General features: G+C 35.3%; 3 protein-coding genes across 8 annotated transcripts in view; 2 read left to right on the top strand and 1 right to left on the bottom strand.

The window, feature by feature from the left end:
- Eag (potassium voltage-gated channel protein ether a go-go) overlaps positions 1-427 on the bottom strand; it is a 174,668-nt gene extending 174,241 nt beyond the window's left edge. Inside the window, exon 1 of the mRNA XM_076311058.1 lies at positions 70-427. The gene's annotated coding sequence lies outside the window, so the exon portion shown is untranslated. The remainder of the gene's footprint in view (positions 1-69) is intronic.
- LOC143146612 (uncharacterized) overlaps positions 1-13,362 on the top strand; it is a 128,512-nt gene that overhangs the window by 7,699 nt on the left and 107,451 nt on the right. The gene's annotated exons all lie outside the window — the stretch shown is intronic.
- The window catches only part of LOC143146616 (uncharacterized), a 19,583-nt gene extending 6,221 nt beyond the window's left edge, over positions 1-13,362 (top strand). The window contains exons 1-4 of one of the 6 annotated variants that reach the window (XM_076311074.1): positions 1,511-2,250; positions 4,557-5,100; positions 5,436-5,475; positions 5,578-6,677. In XM_076311074.1, the coding sequence (XP_076167189.1) occupies positions 4,976-5,100; positions 5,436-5,475; positions 5,578-5,640 (228 nt within the window). In that variant the 5' untranslated portion in view covers positions 1,511-2,250; positions 4,557-4,975 and the 3' untranslated portion in view covers positions 5,641-6,677. Of the gene's footprint in view, positions 1-1,510; positions 2,251-4,556; positions 5,118-5,435; positions 5,476-5,577; positions 6,678-11,257 lie in introns of those variants that run through there. The other 5 variants (XM_076311073.1, XM_076311075.1, XM_076311072.1 and 2 more) reach the window with 5 other exon arrangements.

The following is a 13,362-nucleotide window of genomic DNA, read 5'->3' as shown; positions in this document are numbered from 1 at the left end:
TTAGGTTACTGTACTGTTTGTATTTCGAAAATTGTCTGAAACTTAAACTTTATTAAAAATAAAACTTACGTGTGCATATGTGCCAAGATTCTTGAAGAGGTTAAGAGAAACGTGGGACGCCGTACGCATCTCCTCCTTCCCAATTAGATTCTATATATTATAGTTGTCACACAGCTGAAACGCTAGATGGCCATCGTTGCAGTAACGCGACGGAGGATCGTAGAATCACTATTCCACCGATCACATGATAAAACTTTTTTAACCTTCCAAAACATGTAATTTTTACGCGTCTAACCTATACGCGACGAGTTTCATGAATCCTTATGAAATATGAGCACTCCGTCTCTACTATAATTTAATTAAGTACTGCAATCGCACCATTTTCTGCGCGTTTACAGTTATGCTACAACGTGCCCGAAACACGTGCTCGAACTATCAAAATTTCGTAGTGAAAACCAAAGCAGAAACTCATCAAGAGCAGAATAACACTCGACCGAAAGAATCACTCACTCAGCACGAGAAAATACTCGGAAGGACTGCTCACACTTATAAGAACAATCCGCAAGAAGAAACAACACTCAAGAACCAATAAACTTGTAGCGTTAGTACACAATCTTGTCCAAACAAAATAATACAGATTTGTCCACAGACGACAGATTCAAATTTACCAGTTTCGAAACACTACGATCACAACATAATGTATTGTCAATAGCTTTAGCTATATTTAAAGTTTATACAAAGTAAATTATCGGTTTAATGAACAGATTATTATTTATTAAATACGTGCCACCGAATTTTAATATTTTATTTTAATATGTGCAATATTAGTTATACATGTCGAAATTCATTTTCAAAATACTGTGACATGGTTCTTAAAAATTTATTAATTAGATTGACAATCTACTGTGAAATTTACTTATTATTTTATTTCATAGCATTCGATTACACACACGTATCAGAATGCATTCCGAAAATGTAACGATTCATATTTGACAAATAATAGTTTAAACCTTGAATTGATAACCTCTTTTAAACTTATATATCGCAAAGCTATTGGCAGAGTATGTATGTATCATAGTTGATGGTATAAAGGTACGTTTACATGACCGACGAATGGCTTCGGCCGATCTTGTCGAACATTCAGCAGTCTGTGTTTATCTAAACCAGTGGTCGCCAACCAGTCGTTCACGACAATAGGTTTATTATAAAATTCCAATACTTTAATTTTTAAAACTGTCCTTATCCTTTTCTCATATATTTTTCTTATTTATCGTTTACATATTTCTGCAATATCAGTTACAAATATCAACAACTATGTAGCTCACTGAAAATTATAGCATTTATATCGAAATTTCTATATCCTTCGAAGTTGACGACCACTGATCCATATAGGATGTTCATAAGACGATGAAGTGAATCAAAACAAAACTCCGAGACCATGGCCAGGCTGTATTAGCAAGAAGCTATTTTTCAAATAAACATAAATATAATAGAGTCTATACAAGTTACATGTAAACGAATCGTACGAATTTTGCGCATTTAAGTCGTACAGTTGTCGAGCGCCTTAGCATGTGATAAGTGAAAGAAGACCAATTAGGTGTGTGCTGCAGGGCAAGATAGTACGTTCATTGGTCAATAGCTGTCACTGTCCGGTGTAATAACGCGTCGCAGAAACAGTTCACCTACACGAGAGCAGATTTTTATTCCTGTGTACATTACGAACGCGTCGGTGAAAACAACCTCGCGGGACTACTTTCTATTGCATCACTAGATGGGGCCTTTGCGAATCTCCGTATATTTTGGCATCGCCTTTCCATACGTCCTTTCTGGTCGATGGCACTTCTATATCGTTAATAACCTTCCGCGGCTGAACTCAACGACGATTAGACCAATACGTGAGTCGAGATGGTGTCGACCTGACCGGACATTCAAGGTTGTTCAACGTTAACCGTGTTGCAACGCTGCTAGCAGAAGAATAATAAAATATCTCGCTACGATGCGAACGTGTTCCAAGTAACTCGACGCGTCGACGATTTCACGAAAAGATGAGTTGTAATCAACACGATCGGACATTATTACCATTAACTACGAATAATAAATTATCAACGAGGCCGTAACCATCAGCTTATCGTCGGATGATTTTGTTACAACCAGCAGAGCGTTCCACTAGAAGCAAACCACATCTTATATCATTGTAACCTTAAATGGTTCGAAAAAGCATCGTTTGCAAAAGTTGTTTGAAGCAGAGAGGTAAGTGTTACATTCTATTATGTCGTTTCATAATTCTTTGGATATATTCAATTCAATGTAAGCATACGTAAACGTATGCTAACACTTCGATCCATACGACGTTTGATGTATGCTTACACATTTTTCACGAATGCATTTATTGAAATGGGATCCGAAGATTAACATTGTCTTTAAAAACAGAATATCCAAACTTTTGTGGTAAAATCGTACGAACAATTGTTCAAATTATTATATAAAAAGTAGAAACATTATACCTTACCTTATAGAATTCCTAATGACATTAATGTTATTCAGAAGTTTACAAGTACATATTAAGGTTTATTTAAGGTTAATGTTTCAATCTTTTCCGGGATACTGGCACGTATTTGTATGTTTAGCTTTTAAGTCACTTTGAGTAATATAGTAGGAATTATTAAAATTATGAACGACTATTTGTAAATAAAATACCCAATGACGTGGCAATATCGTCGCAAGGTTGGTAGACGGTGAGTCAATATGAGTTTGAAAGTTTGTGTATTTCGAACAAAGTACTAATTCATTCTTGAAGAAGTTATTGACTATGTTTCCAGCCGTCGAAAGAACTATCATCGCTATATTGTGTATTTCTCGAAGTCTTGACTGTTACAACGGATCTTTTATAAAGAATTTTGGCACCTCGTGTAAAGGTTATGTGCGGGAAGGGATCGTAGCGGAACGTGCTATATATATGTATATATTCTAAACGTTCGCAGATAAACCGTTTAATCTTATCTGCACGAAAAATGGAATTATTTGCGACGAAGTTTGTTTTAACTTTCGATGAATCCGCGCTAAAGAAAGACAAACATCTTACGACGAACAACGTCACTTCTGCCAAGGCTTGGACCTTGAATCATTAAAACCAGGAATTCCCTGTCGTTTACGAGCGACTGCGAAATCATCGTAAAACGCAATCGAGTGAATTACAAAGTGGACGCAGAAGACAGTAGCTCAAATTTGGAAAATTAAAGGGATAGGAATATATGTACCTAACAGAAATATTCAATAGAGTAGTATTTTTAAAAGTAGGGGGGAACTGACAATTCAAGGAGGGGGGGGGGGCGAATACAAATTTTTAACGTAGAACAGTGTGAATAACATCTATTTATATTAATACATTAATTATCAGAGTTTAACAACTGTATTTTAGAAATAGTATATTATTTTCGATTTCGTAACAATGTTACCATATTGCATCATTGGGAAATTTAATTTTGAATATTTATTCACGATTGTTATCTACGTGATATAATATTTAAAATAACATAAAGACTTAAACTCTAAGCGTGTGCTAGTATTCTTGAAGAGGTTATACTTAATTCAAGATTAATTTGTTTTTAACAATTTTGGCGAATTGAATTTTCCTGACATTAAATATAAAAGATTAATTAAAAGAAGCCGCTGACCAAATTAAACGCTTCGTTTACAACATTATCTATTGCAAACAATGTGATATAAAATAAAATTCTCAAACATCTATGTAAGATAATTTGTACAATTTTTTTTTAACTAAAATTTAAAAATGGGGACAATTATTAAACGAGATAAGTGGTATGTCCAGAATTGGGACATTTAAGTCAGGTCATCTGGATAATTCGTGTATTTTTAAAGATAAAAAAGAATGTTAGAGACAAGTTGTTGGATTTGTTTGGTATAGTGCGGTAACGTTACTTTGGCTCCAGGTAGAAGCGCCAAGGATATTTTAAGGACATTGATTGTTTTTTAAATGGAACGATATATTTCATTATTTACCTTTTATTAGTTTTTAGATTACATTTCAAGGTCATCAATGGTCGCTAAAGAGCAGTTACAAAGAAAAATAAATTATTTTAAGAGACGGATATAAAGGCTTGTTAAAAATATCCGTTCCATTTAAAAACCAATTAATAATCTTGAAATGTCCCTGACGCTTCTATCTAAAATTCTTTTCTACCTTTAAAAATATACGTGTTATCCAGATGACCAATCTTACATGCCCCACCGCGTATATACATATGTATAAATACGTGACCCCACATTTTCGATCATGGAAATTATACAAAATACGTTACTCGAGTTATGTAACTTCTCTTTATTTCTCATCACACTATTTGAAATATTTACATAACGTAAATTATAATTTATTTATCATTGCGACAAATTTACAAGCATTCGATTCGATCGAGGGTTTTCGTTAACTTTTACATACAATAAGTAAACAATCGATGAAAAAAAAACATCTTAATCTTAAATTAATTAAATTACGCAACAACAAAAATTGTTTATTTACAAATATCGGGACCGAAAAGCCCCTTTTTTTCAGGCAAAGCGAGGGATGGCGGCAGCGACTTTTAAAAAGTTTGTAAACCACCGCAATAGAGTATCAAGCTTCCGTTGATGTCGAGAACTTTGTGAACCGTGGCTCCACAGTTCGGAAAAGCAAACTGTACCGTGTATAAATTCTAAAAACCAGACGATATTTTTTTCACGAGGCGGCCGCTCGGTATCGTCGTTCCCGTCGTTTCAATATTATTTTGACCGCGAGAGATTCAATGTCATCGACATTCCTCGTACAGAGTCGTAAATCTCTTTCCGCGCACACTCGTGGAAGATGAGAAGAGATACTTAAGAATCTGCATAATACACGATATTCCTGCGTCGGGATTAATGGTACCAAACGTGTCCGGCGACGAAATTTCAATCCGTGGGAAAGGTCAGGGTAGAGCAGATGTTGACGGAAGACAAAAAGAAATTCTGGAGCAACGAAGATCTCCGCTCGTTTCCTCTTCCGTCTGACCGTATTGCAGAAGACCAAATTGTGGCACGCTTAACCCATTTGAACGTCGGGATAACGTACGTGTACGCGCACGGTACTTCAAAGTCACTAATTTCGTGATTTATGATATGTTTATATTCGTTGTTGTAATATTGGGTTGTTCGGGAAGTCATTTCGTTTTCCAAAATGGAGGATATATAATTTAATAAAATGTTTATACGCTCTAAAAAAATTGTGTTTCATTTTCACTAAAAAAAAAAACGAAATGACTTTTCGAACAACTTAATAGTTTGTGTGTTAACTGTTACTTCTCGGTAGAGAAATATAATAATTATTATTTGTTCCAATATTACCTTAGTTGAATATTATCAAGTATATCAATTAAAAATGTGTAATATATTTTGATTATCAGAGCAAGTAACCAGCAACAAGTAGTAGGAGAATTAATGTGGGTATGTACGGTATAGTATTATTTCTCTGCTTTGCTCAATATATGTAATTTATAATTTTCAATGTTTATATTTGGTTTGAATTGAAATTTTTTGAATTTTTAGCCCAATGAAGACACAAAAACGAGGTTGAAATCTCATCTAACTATACTGTATCCGTACGAATAAATATTACTGCACTCGTTGTTTAATTACTCTGGTAACATATGAAATATATTTATAATTGGCACTGAATTCTGAAGAGCAAAAAATCACTGTCTTTGATATTTATTATTGTTGGAAATATTTAATTGCCTTTATGGACGATCAAAGCTCATTTAATTTATAATGCTTGATTATACTGGGTAAATATACGAGTATGGTTAATTTTGTATTTCTTCTTGTTTAATGAGTATGCAATAAAATTGTAATCAAAATTATGCATTAAAGAGGATCGAAATTGTGGTCAAAAATATTGTAAGGCTACAAAGCTTGCAGAGATTATTGTAACAATTAGTATGAATTTCTGTTGTGCAATTATTTCAATGTTTTTTTTTTTAATATTTATTCTATACTTGTAAATCTAAATAACGATCTTGCTTTATATAATTTATACAGTATGTTTACAATGTGTCTACAAAGCAATTGTCGGTTAGTAAAACTCAGCCGAAAACCGCGGTTTAAAATTAAAGTTCCAAAAAGTTAATTTAAAATAAATCGAGAGTCCGGAATGTTTGCAACTGTATAGTTAAAAGCATGTCACGGCATTTCACGCGCTTCGCGTCAGAGGGCCAACGCAACCGATCGCTGAAGTACGTTTACGTTTGAAATTGATACTGTTGTATCAAACTATTCTATGGAACGTCTAAAAACGATTTGAGACATGGAAACATGTAACTGATCCTATCAAAACCAATATAATTACATTCCCAATTCACAAAATACTTGTCGATCCCTCTAAACATCAAACACAATTAGTGTAAATTATTTAGGTTCGATCCGTTTGGCTAATCGCGTTATATCTTTAAAAATTAATTGGGAAGAAATAACCGTAACAAGTACAACGATAATGTTAATAATGATGGTACTGAAATAACGCGTCGTAAAAAAAAAATGTAGTATTTATAACGATCATGATGTACTATATTTATTCTATTTTGGAACATGGGGAAAGTATTGAAAGAATTCGTACAAAATTATAGAATTGATTTTCAAAATACAATTGATATTCAGAATACACTATGTGAAAGATAATTGAAAATATTCGAACGATTATCTGGATAAATATTTAGAACAATCACCCCGTTGTCTCGTCCCGATGACATTGGTTTAAACACAAGAATTAAATTCCATCGACACTGGGACAAATCTCGACACAATACGTTCTAATTGACACATATTAACGAGTCATTGACCCATCGATACAACTACATACAGTGCTGGACGAAAGTATTGGCACAGCATCATTGTTCTGATACAAGTGCTTATAACTATGAAACAAATTGATAAAAAGGAGAAATTTTTTAATACATTTATTTATTTATTATTCTAGATTATTATTTAACAGAAACAGTAATATAAATAAAGTGATATGCGAAATAATAACAAAAACATATTTATTGAGCGTTTTAAGCGTGGACAAAAGTATTGGCACATTATACAAAATTTAGTGTAGTTGTATCTCTCGGAAAAAAATCCGATTGTTACTTGATGGTATAGGTAGGGGATTCCCTGATAGTCATTTTTTCTAACAGTCATCCTTAAGTTCAGTCGATTAGCAACATAGGAAATATAACAAGCAACAATGTCAAGAAGAGGGAAAGAAACTACAAGTGAAGAGAGAAAAATAATATTAAATTTGCACAAAATGCGAAAATCTTATAGTGAAATAGCAAAAAGTGTTAATAGAAGTCGATTCACTATTAGAAGTGTCGTAAAACGATTTGAGAATCAATCAGATTTCAAAAGTAGGAATCGAAGTGGACGTCCCTCAAAGTTAACAGTTAGAGAAAAACGGAAAATTGTAAAGGAAGTGAAAATAAATTGTAAATTAAACTCATCGCAACTTAGAGCAAAGTTAAATGAAGAAAATCAAAAAGAAGTAAGTTCGAAAACTATACTGAGAGTGTTAAAAGATGCGGGATATTCTGCGTGTGTCGCAAGAAGGAAACCATACATATCCAAGAAGAATCGGAAGATGAGAAAAGAATTTGCAAAAGAATTTATAAAAAAGGATCCCACATTCTGGAATAACGTATTATTTTCAGATGAAAGTAAATTTAATATATTTAAATCAGATGGCAGAGTATTAGTTTGGAGAAAGCCAAATACGGAAATGGATCCACAACATTTACAAGCCACTGTGAAACATGGAGGAGGTGGAGTCATGGTATGGGGTTCCATTGCAGCGTCTGGGGTTGGCGAATTAGTATTCATAGATGAGATTATGGACAAATATGTATATTTAAATATATTAAAGGAAAACTTATTTAAAAGTGCTAATAAATTAAATCTCCCGCGTGATTTTTATTTTCAACAAGACCATGATCCAAAACATACTGCCTATATTGTACGACAATGGATCGTTTACAATACCGCACACACGTTAAATACCCCACCCCAGAGTCCAGACATGAATCCCATCGAACATGTTTGGAATGAATTAGAAAAAAGAATTAGAAAATATAATATAACAAACAAAAACCAATTAAAAGCTATTATTTTACAAGAATGGAACAATATAGAGCCGGATTTTACAAAAAAATTGGTAACTTCAATGCCAAAACGATTGAAGGAAGTTATCATGAGGAATGGAGGGCCAACCAAATATTAATTTTTAATTTCTAAGTACTTTCAATCATTTGTGCCAATACTTTTGTCCACGCTTAAAACGCTCAATAAATATGTTTTTGTTATTATTTCGCATATCACTTTATTTATATTACTGTTTCTGTTAAATAATAATCTAGAATAATAAATAAATAAATGTATTAAAAAATTTCTCCTTTTTATCAATTTGTTTCATAGTTATAAGCACTTGTATCAGAACAATGATGCTGTGCCAATACTTTTGTCCAGCACTGTAGGTATTCCACGACCTTTCAGAATAGTTTTCACCATCTTGAACACGAATACCGACCTTAGAAACAATGCGCGACCAATACCTTTTCGTTGCTCCGTCCGTGTGACAAATTTGATGGTAAAAAGATCGTCGATGATCCTCGATAGTCACGGGCGTTAGAAAGGCGTGGCCAAATCGTTCAACAAACGAGCCTCGCTCGAACAGACTCCGCCTACTCAGCGCCGATTCCTTCAACGTTCTAGGGTAGATATTTTGTCCCGTGTTACCGATCGCGTGGAACGTTTAATTGAAGTGGTAGGGGGAGTCACGGGGCAAGACAAAGTGGGGAATGCGTGAAAAGGGAAATGTGTATCGTCGCGGTTCGTAGGACGACGCGATGGGATAAGGAATTCCAGTTGGCGAATATTCAACGCGAATCACGCTCTCCGGGAGTATCGAGCTTGCACCTGGACCAGTTTTCTGCCGCAGTGCTCTGCCGGCCGAGACCGTCGTCTCTATCCTCCCTTTCTCTCTGTCTCGCTCCCTGCGTTTGCATTTTTTTCATCAAAACGTTTCAGGTCGACGGACGGCCGGGTATAACCGAGCCGTGCCACGTCGGAACGGATGCATTTTAAATCTTGGCACGCGATGAAAATTCAACGGCACGAATGATATAAACAGTTTCCCGCTGGCGGGAAAGACGATCGTTTCCTCCTCCCGGAAAATTCTGTCCTCCTTTGGACAAACGAATCGGTGCACGCGCGCGCTTAGGCGACGATAAAATTGATCGCATCTCGTGGAATGTACCCGAAGGTTCGCGAGGCGATTCCTCGGAGATGCGACGATGGATTTAGATAAAATTAAATACACGAAGTAAGCTTTGAAAAAATAAAAGATTATAGCTTGAAAAATTTCAGTTTGTATATTATACTTTGGAGAGTACAGTGACTATAGTGACCGATTAAGCAGAACGCAAATTGTAGGTAACGGATGTTCGAAAACAGAATCGACTCGAGTTAATCAATCTGGTTAATGGAATAATCGATTGCGATTACATTTTTTAATCGTTAATCGCCACCGATCACAATTGCAATAATAGAATTATAATTGTTGATTGCAATAGCGACTCGCCACAATTAAAATTATAATAGTTAAACGTCGTTACAGGACAATTATTTTATTGGGTTTGTAGACGTAATTGTGACCAAACGATTGCAATTGTTACTTTGAACATTTTTATAAGTTTTTTTTGTATATTAGTTACAAATTTCTCAAATTAGACCGAATGTATGAAAAAATTGAGAAATTTCGTAAATTCCAAGTTTGCAATAATTGTATAAAAAACTTGTGAGAATGTTTCAATCGAAAATGATAAATTGTAATTGATGTAATTGCAAATAATCGTTACAATTGTGCAATTGTAATTGTCCTACAATTACATTCGACTAGTAAAATTCTGTTTGTATAGACTGAATATTTTTCAAGAATAGTGATCGAAGTATTATTTCTTACGAACAAGTTGCAAACCCACGAAGTGAAACTTGGGTATTGCAACTACCTCGAAGTCGTGATATTGAACTTGATCTTGTCCATACCATCGACCACTCGATTTTTGAGAAAAGTGTGGTTCTTGGTGTTCGAACAGAGATCAACTGTCGCGAACGTGGAATGCTCGGGAAGAAAGTAGAGACGCTTCCTTCTTGCTCTAACATTCCAGATCACAGGTGCGTCGTTACACTCACGAGCAAAAGACGAGCGTAGAAAGTTAGACCCCGTTACACGGTGAAGCTTCTTCCTCTAGCATTTACCTCCGCTTCCAATCAAAAGAGAGACTTACTCTACCTCAATTGCTCGGTTTGTCTTATGTTCGTCCATCCTAATTATAAGGTTTAATATACTTGTGTATAATAGGTAACCTTACACGCCTTTATTTTCTCCTTTCCCTTTCATACGAATCCACCATCTAACGCGAGCCAGTATATTCGCAATCAAAACAATTATAATTATAATTGTTTCTCGTCCATATCCAGAAATGAGAAACTTCCTAACATACATTTGACACATGTTAAAGACACTTTTTCGGCAATTTAAATACTTACAAGAATCATATTTGAATAATAAATTAACTATTGTCGCGGTATCTTCTGTATTCGCCACCAGAGGGCAAACGATCGCTGATCGTTTCCCGCAAGTCCCCGTATCGGTTCCGATCGGTATATATACGATCTTTACCGATCTCCCACTGTTTTGGCGTATAAAGTAGAGTCTGTTCCAGGTCTGAGATTAAACACTCTCCCTTTGCTTTCCCTATTTATTCACTCACACTTCCTTTAAAACCCTCTAATAGCCGTCATATTACATTTACTTATTGCAAATAATGCGACACAAAACAAAAAAGAACACACGAGAATTATTGGATAAGAAGTAGTAGTATATTGAAAGTAATAAAAGAAAGATATATTGTTCTTGCAATTAATGCAAATAGTAGTTATTCGTATTTTTCTGCGTTGAAAATTTTCTATTTCATCATAACCTCCTCACCATGAGAAAAATACACTCGTACAGTCGCGTGTTAAACTGCAATAGTCGATATATTAACACAATAATATTAATTATCTGTATTTTTCTGCATTGAAAATTTTCTATTTCATAACCTCCTCACCATGGGAAAAATACACTCGTAAACTGCAATAGTGTTCATATATTAACACAATAATATTAATTATCTACATTTTTCTGCGTTAGAAATGTTCTTCTACACCCCTCCTCCCCTGGATTGCAAAGCTCGCCCCACTTTGGAAAACACTGGGTTGGACGGTAGATGGTATCGATGAGGAGCGAGGAGTGAACGAACTCGCGGGCTGGAGGTCCTTGGAACGAACGGGTACAACGGTCGAAACGTAGCTGCAAACGCCAGCGTGTCCCTGACTCGACAATTAGGCCAATGCCTTTGCGAATCGATGACCCGCCGAAAAATCGTTCTTATTTATTCACGCGGTTTCGCCGTCGTTGACCAACACTAGACTGAAACACGACTAGCGTTCGTTTCTGTCATTTCGGGGGAACACGACACGCCAAACACCATCCCTTTCGGTTTCTGGCCACGCTTCTAGTTGTCGCGTGGATGAAACACTAGATGGCGTATATCATTGTGTTTCGAGCATGCATTCCGATGCACGTAACTCGAACGGAGTTGCCTGTGTAATAAGATGCTCTATCGGCAGTTTTTAAAGCAGTATTTAAAATCTGTAATAGATTGCCGATCCGAGCATTAAATTATTATTTATTAAATAAACATCGTTGGTCAACTTTTCGATTCAGCGATTCTGTACGATGTAATTAATTTCGAAACGACAATATTCTAACGATTCCTTCGCGATGTATGCGATAATAATAGATTATCGATCCAAGGAATAAATTGTTTACTAAGATATACGTGGTCGTACTTTAAGAATAAATTTTTATTTATTTAACCTGCTCGAATCGCATGAATCGCTGTGAAATAACGTAAAATAGATCGTGGTTCGAAGGATTAAACTATTATTTACCGAATACAGATCGTTGCGTTTTGAGAATAGAGTGTATTATATAATACACCCCTCTCCCCCCATACACATACAGAGGTCACGCCATCTATTTGATAACATACTGCCCTAGTGATTAAAGGATCTTTTAATTGTCCAATGGAACTGAATAAAAATTTAACGTTGCTCATAGAACGACGAACGAAGCATAAAAATTCGAACGACGAATCATCTCCTCGAGATTGCCCGAGCGGGAACGAATAGTGTGCAAAGCGGATTCCGTGGAATGTAGGCCTTCCGCGATTCTTTCGAACGAGCGATTCGACATCGATGTAATTTAGATGCTGGCAGTGATTCGCTAAAGTGTTTCTTCGGTTTTCGTTAAGGACGGCTCAGTCTTCGGCGAGAATATATTTACAAAGTCATAGCAACGTTTCCAGACGTACGTTCGGGGAACAAGAAGGCAGTATTATTTGTTGATTCAAGCGGTCGGAGTCCGCGTAAGCTTCGTCGACTTTCTGGAAACCAGCTCACCCTTGCCGCGTCCCGTTGTCGACTCGTAGTCGGAACACACGCAACAGTATAAGCCACGTTTTCACGTGTACACTTGTAGCGGCTGAAGGGAAGGGGGAGACCTCTGCGATTATTGTTCAGATGGCGCCAAAGGAGTCCGCAATTTTATTTACTCTAAAGTATAATACGTACCGATACTTTAATTGTTTTATTGATCAATTCAAAAAGCTTTTAATAAATCATCGAATGTGTTTAGAATGTTTATAATTGAAAATTTCAAAATTGAAGTTAAATTTTACCAAGTACATTAATCAGTTTAAAAATCTGCTAAAACATTAATCAGTATCGAGGCAAGGAAAGTTTGAATTTTACTTAATTCTTTGCAAACGTTTAAGTACTAAACATATAATACGTAATATATTGCCCATATGTAAGTATATAGCTATACGTTTACAAATGTTTATTTAAAATTATTTTGCCAATTAAGATACTACAATAAATACATCAAAAACCAAAGTTGGGTAGGGTAATGTTCAAATTTTTTGCGAGCAAAAGTCGCATGGACTGACGAATTTTCCCGTGAAATCTAAAATAAACAAAACACAAGGAGATTTCAAATAATGTTGTTTCTCAAATTTTTCGTGTTTGTTCGAATACCCGGTTGGATTGTTACCCAATGTTATCAATATTTTCTCGATCATAATATAAAAAGTTTTGCGCAAAAAAAAGAATTTGTACGTTTAATGATAATCATTTAACTGTCTGCGCCCACGTACTATATACACGAGGTGCAGATAATAATATTATTGTAGA

The sequence above is a fragment of the Ptiloglossa arizonensis genome, chromosome 5 (assembly GCF_051014685.1).
Source record: "Ptiloglossa arizonensis isolate GNS036 chromosome 5, iyPtiAriz1_principal, whole genome shotgun sequence".
Taxonomy (NCBI): Eukaryota; Metazoa; Arthropoda; class Insecta; order Hymenoptera; family Colletidae; genus Ptiloglossa; species Ptiloglossa arizonensis.
Note: the sequence above shows the minus strand (reverse complement) of the source record. Positions and strands in the feature narration are given on the sequence as shown.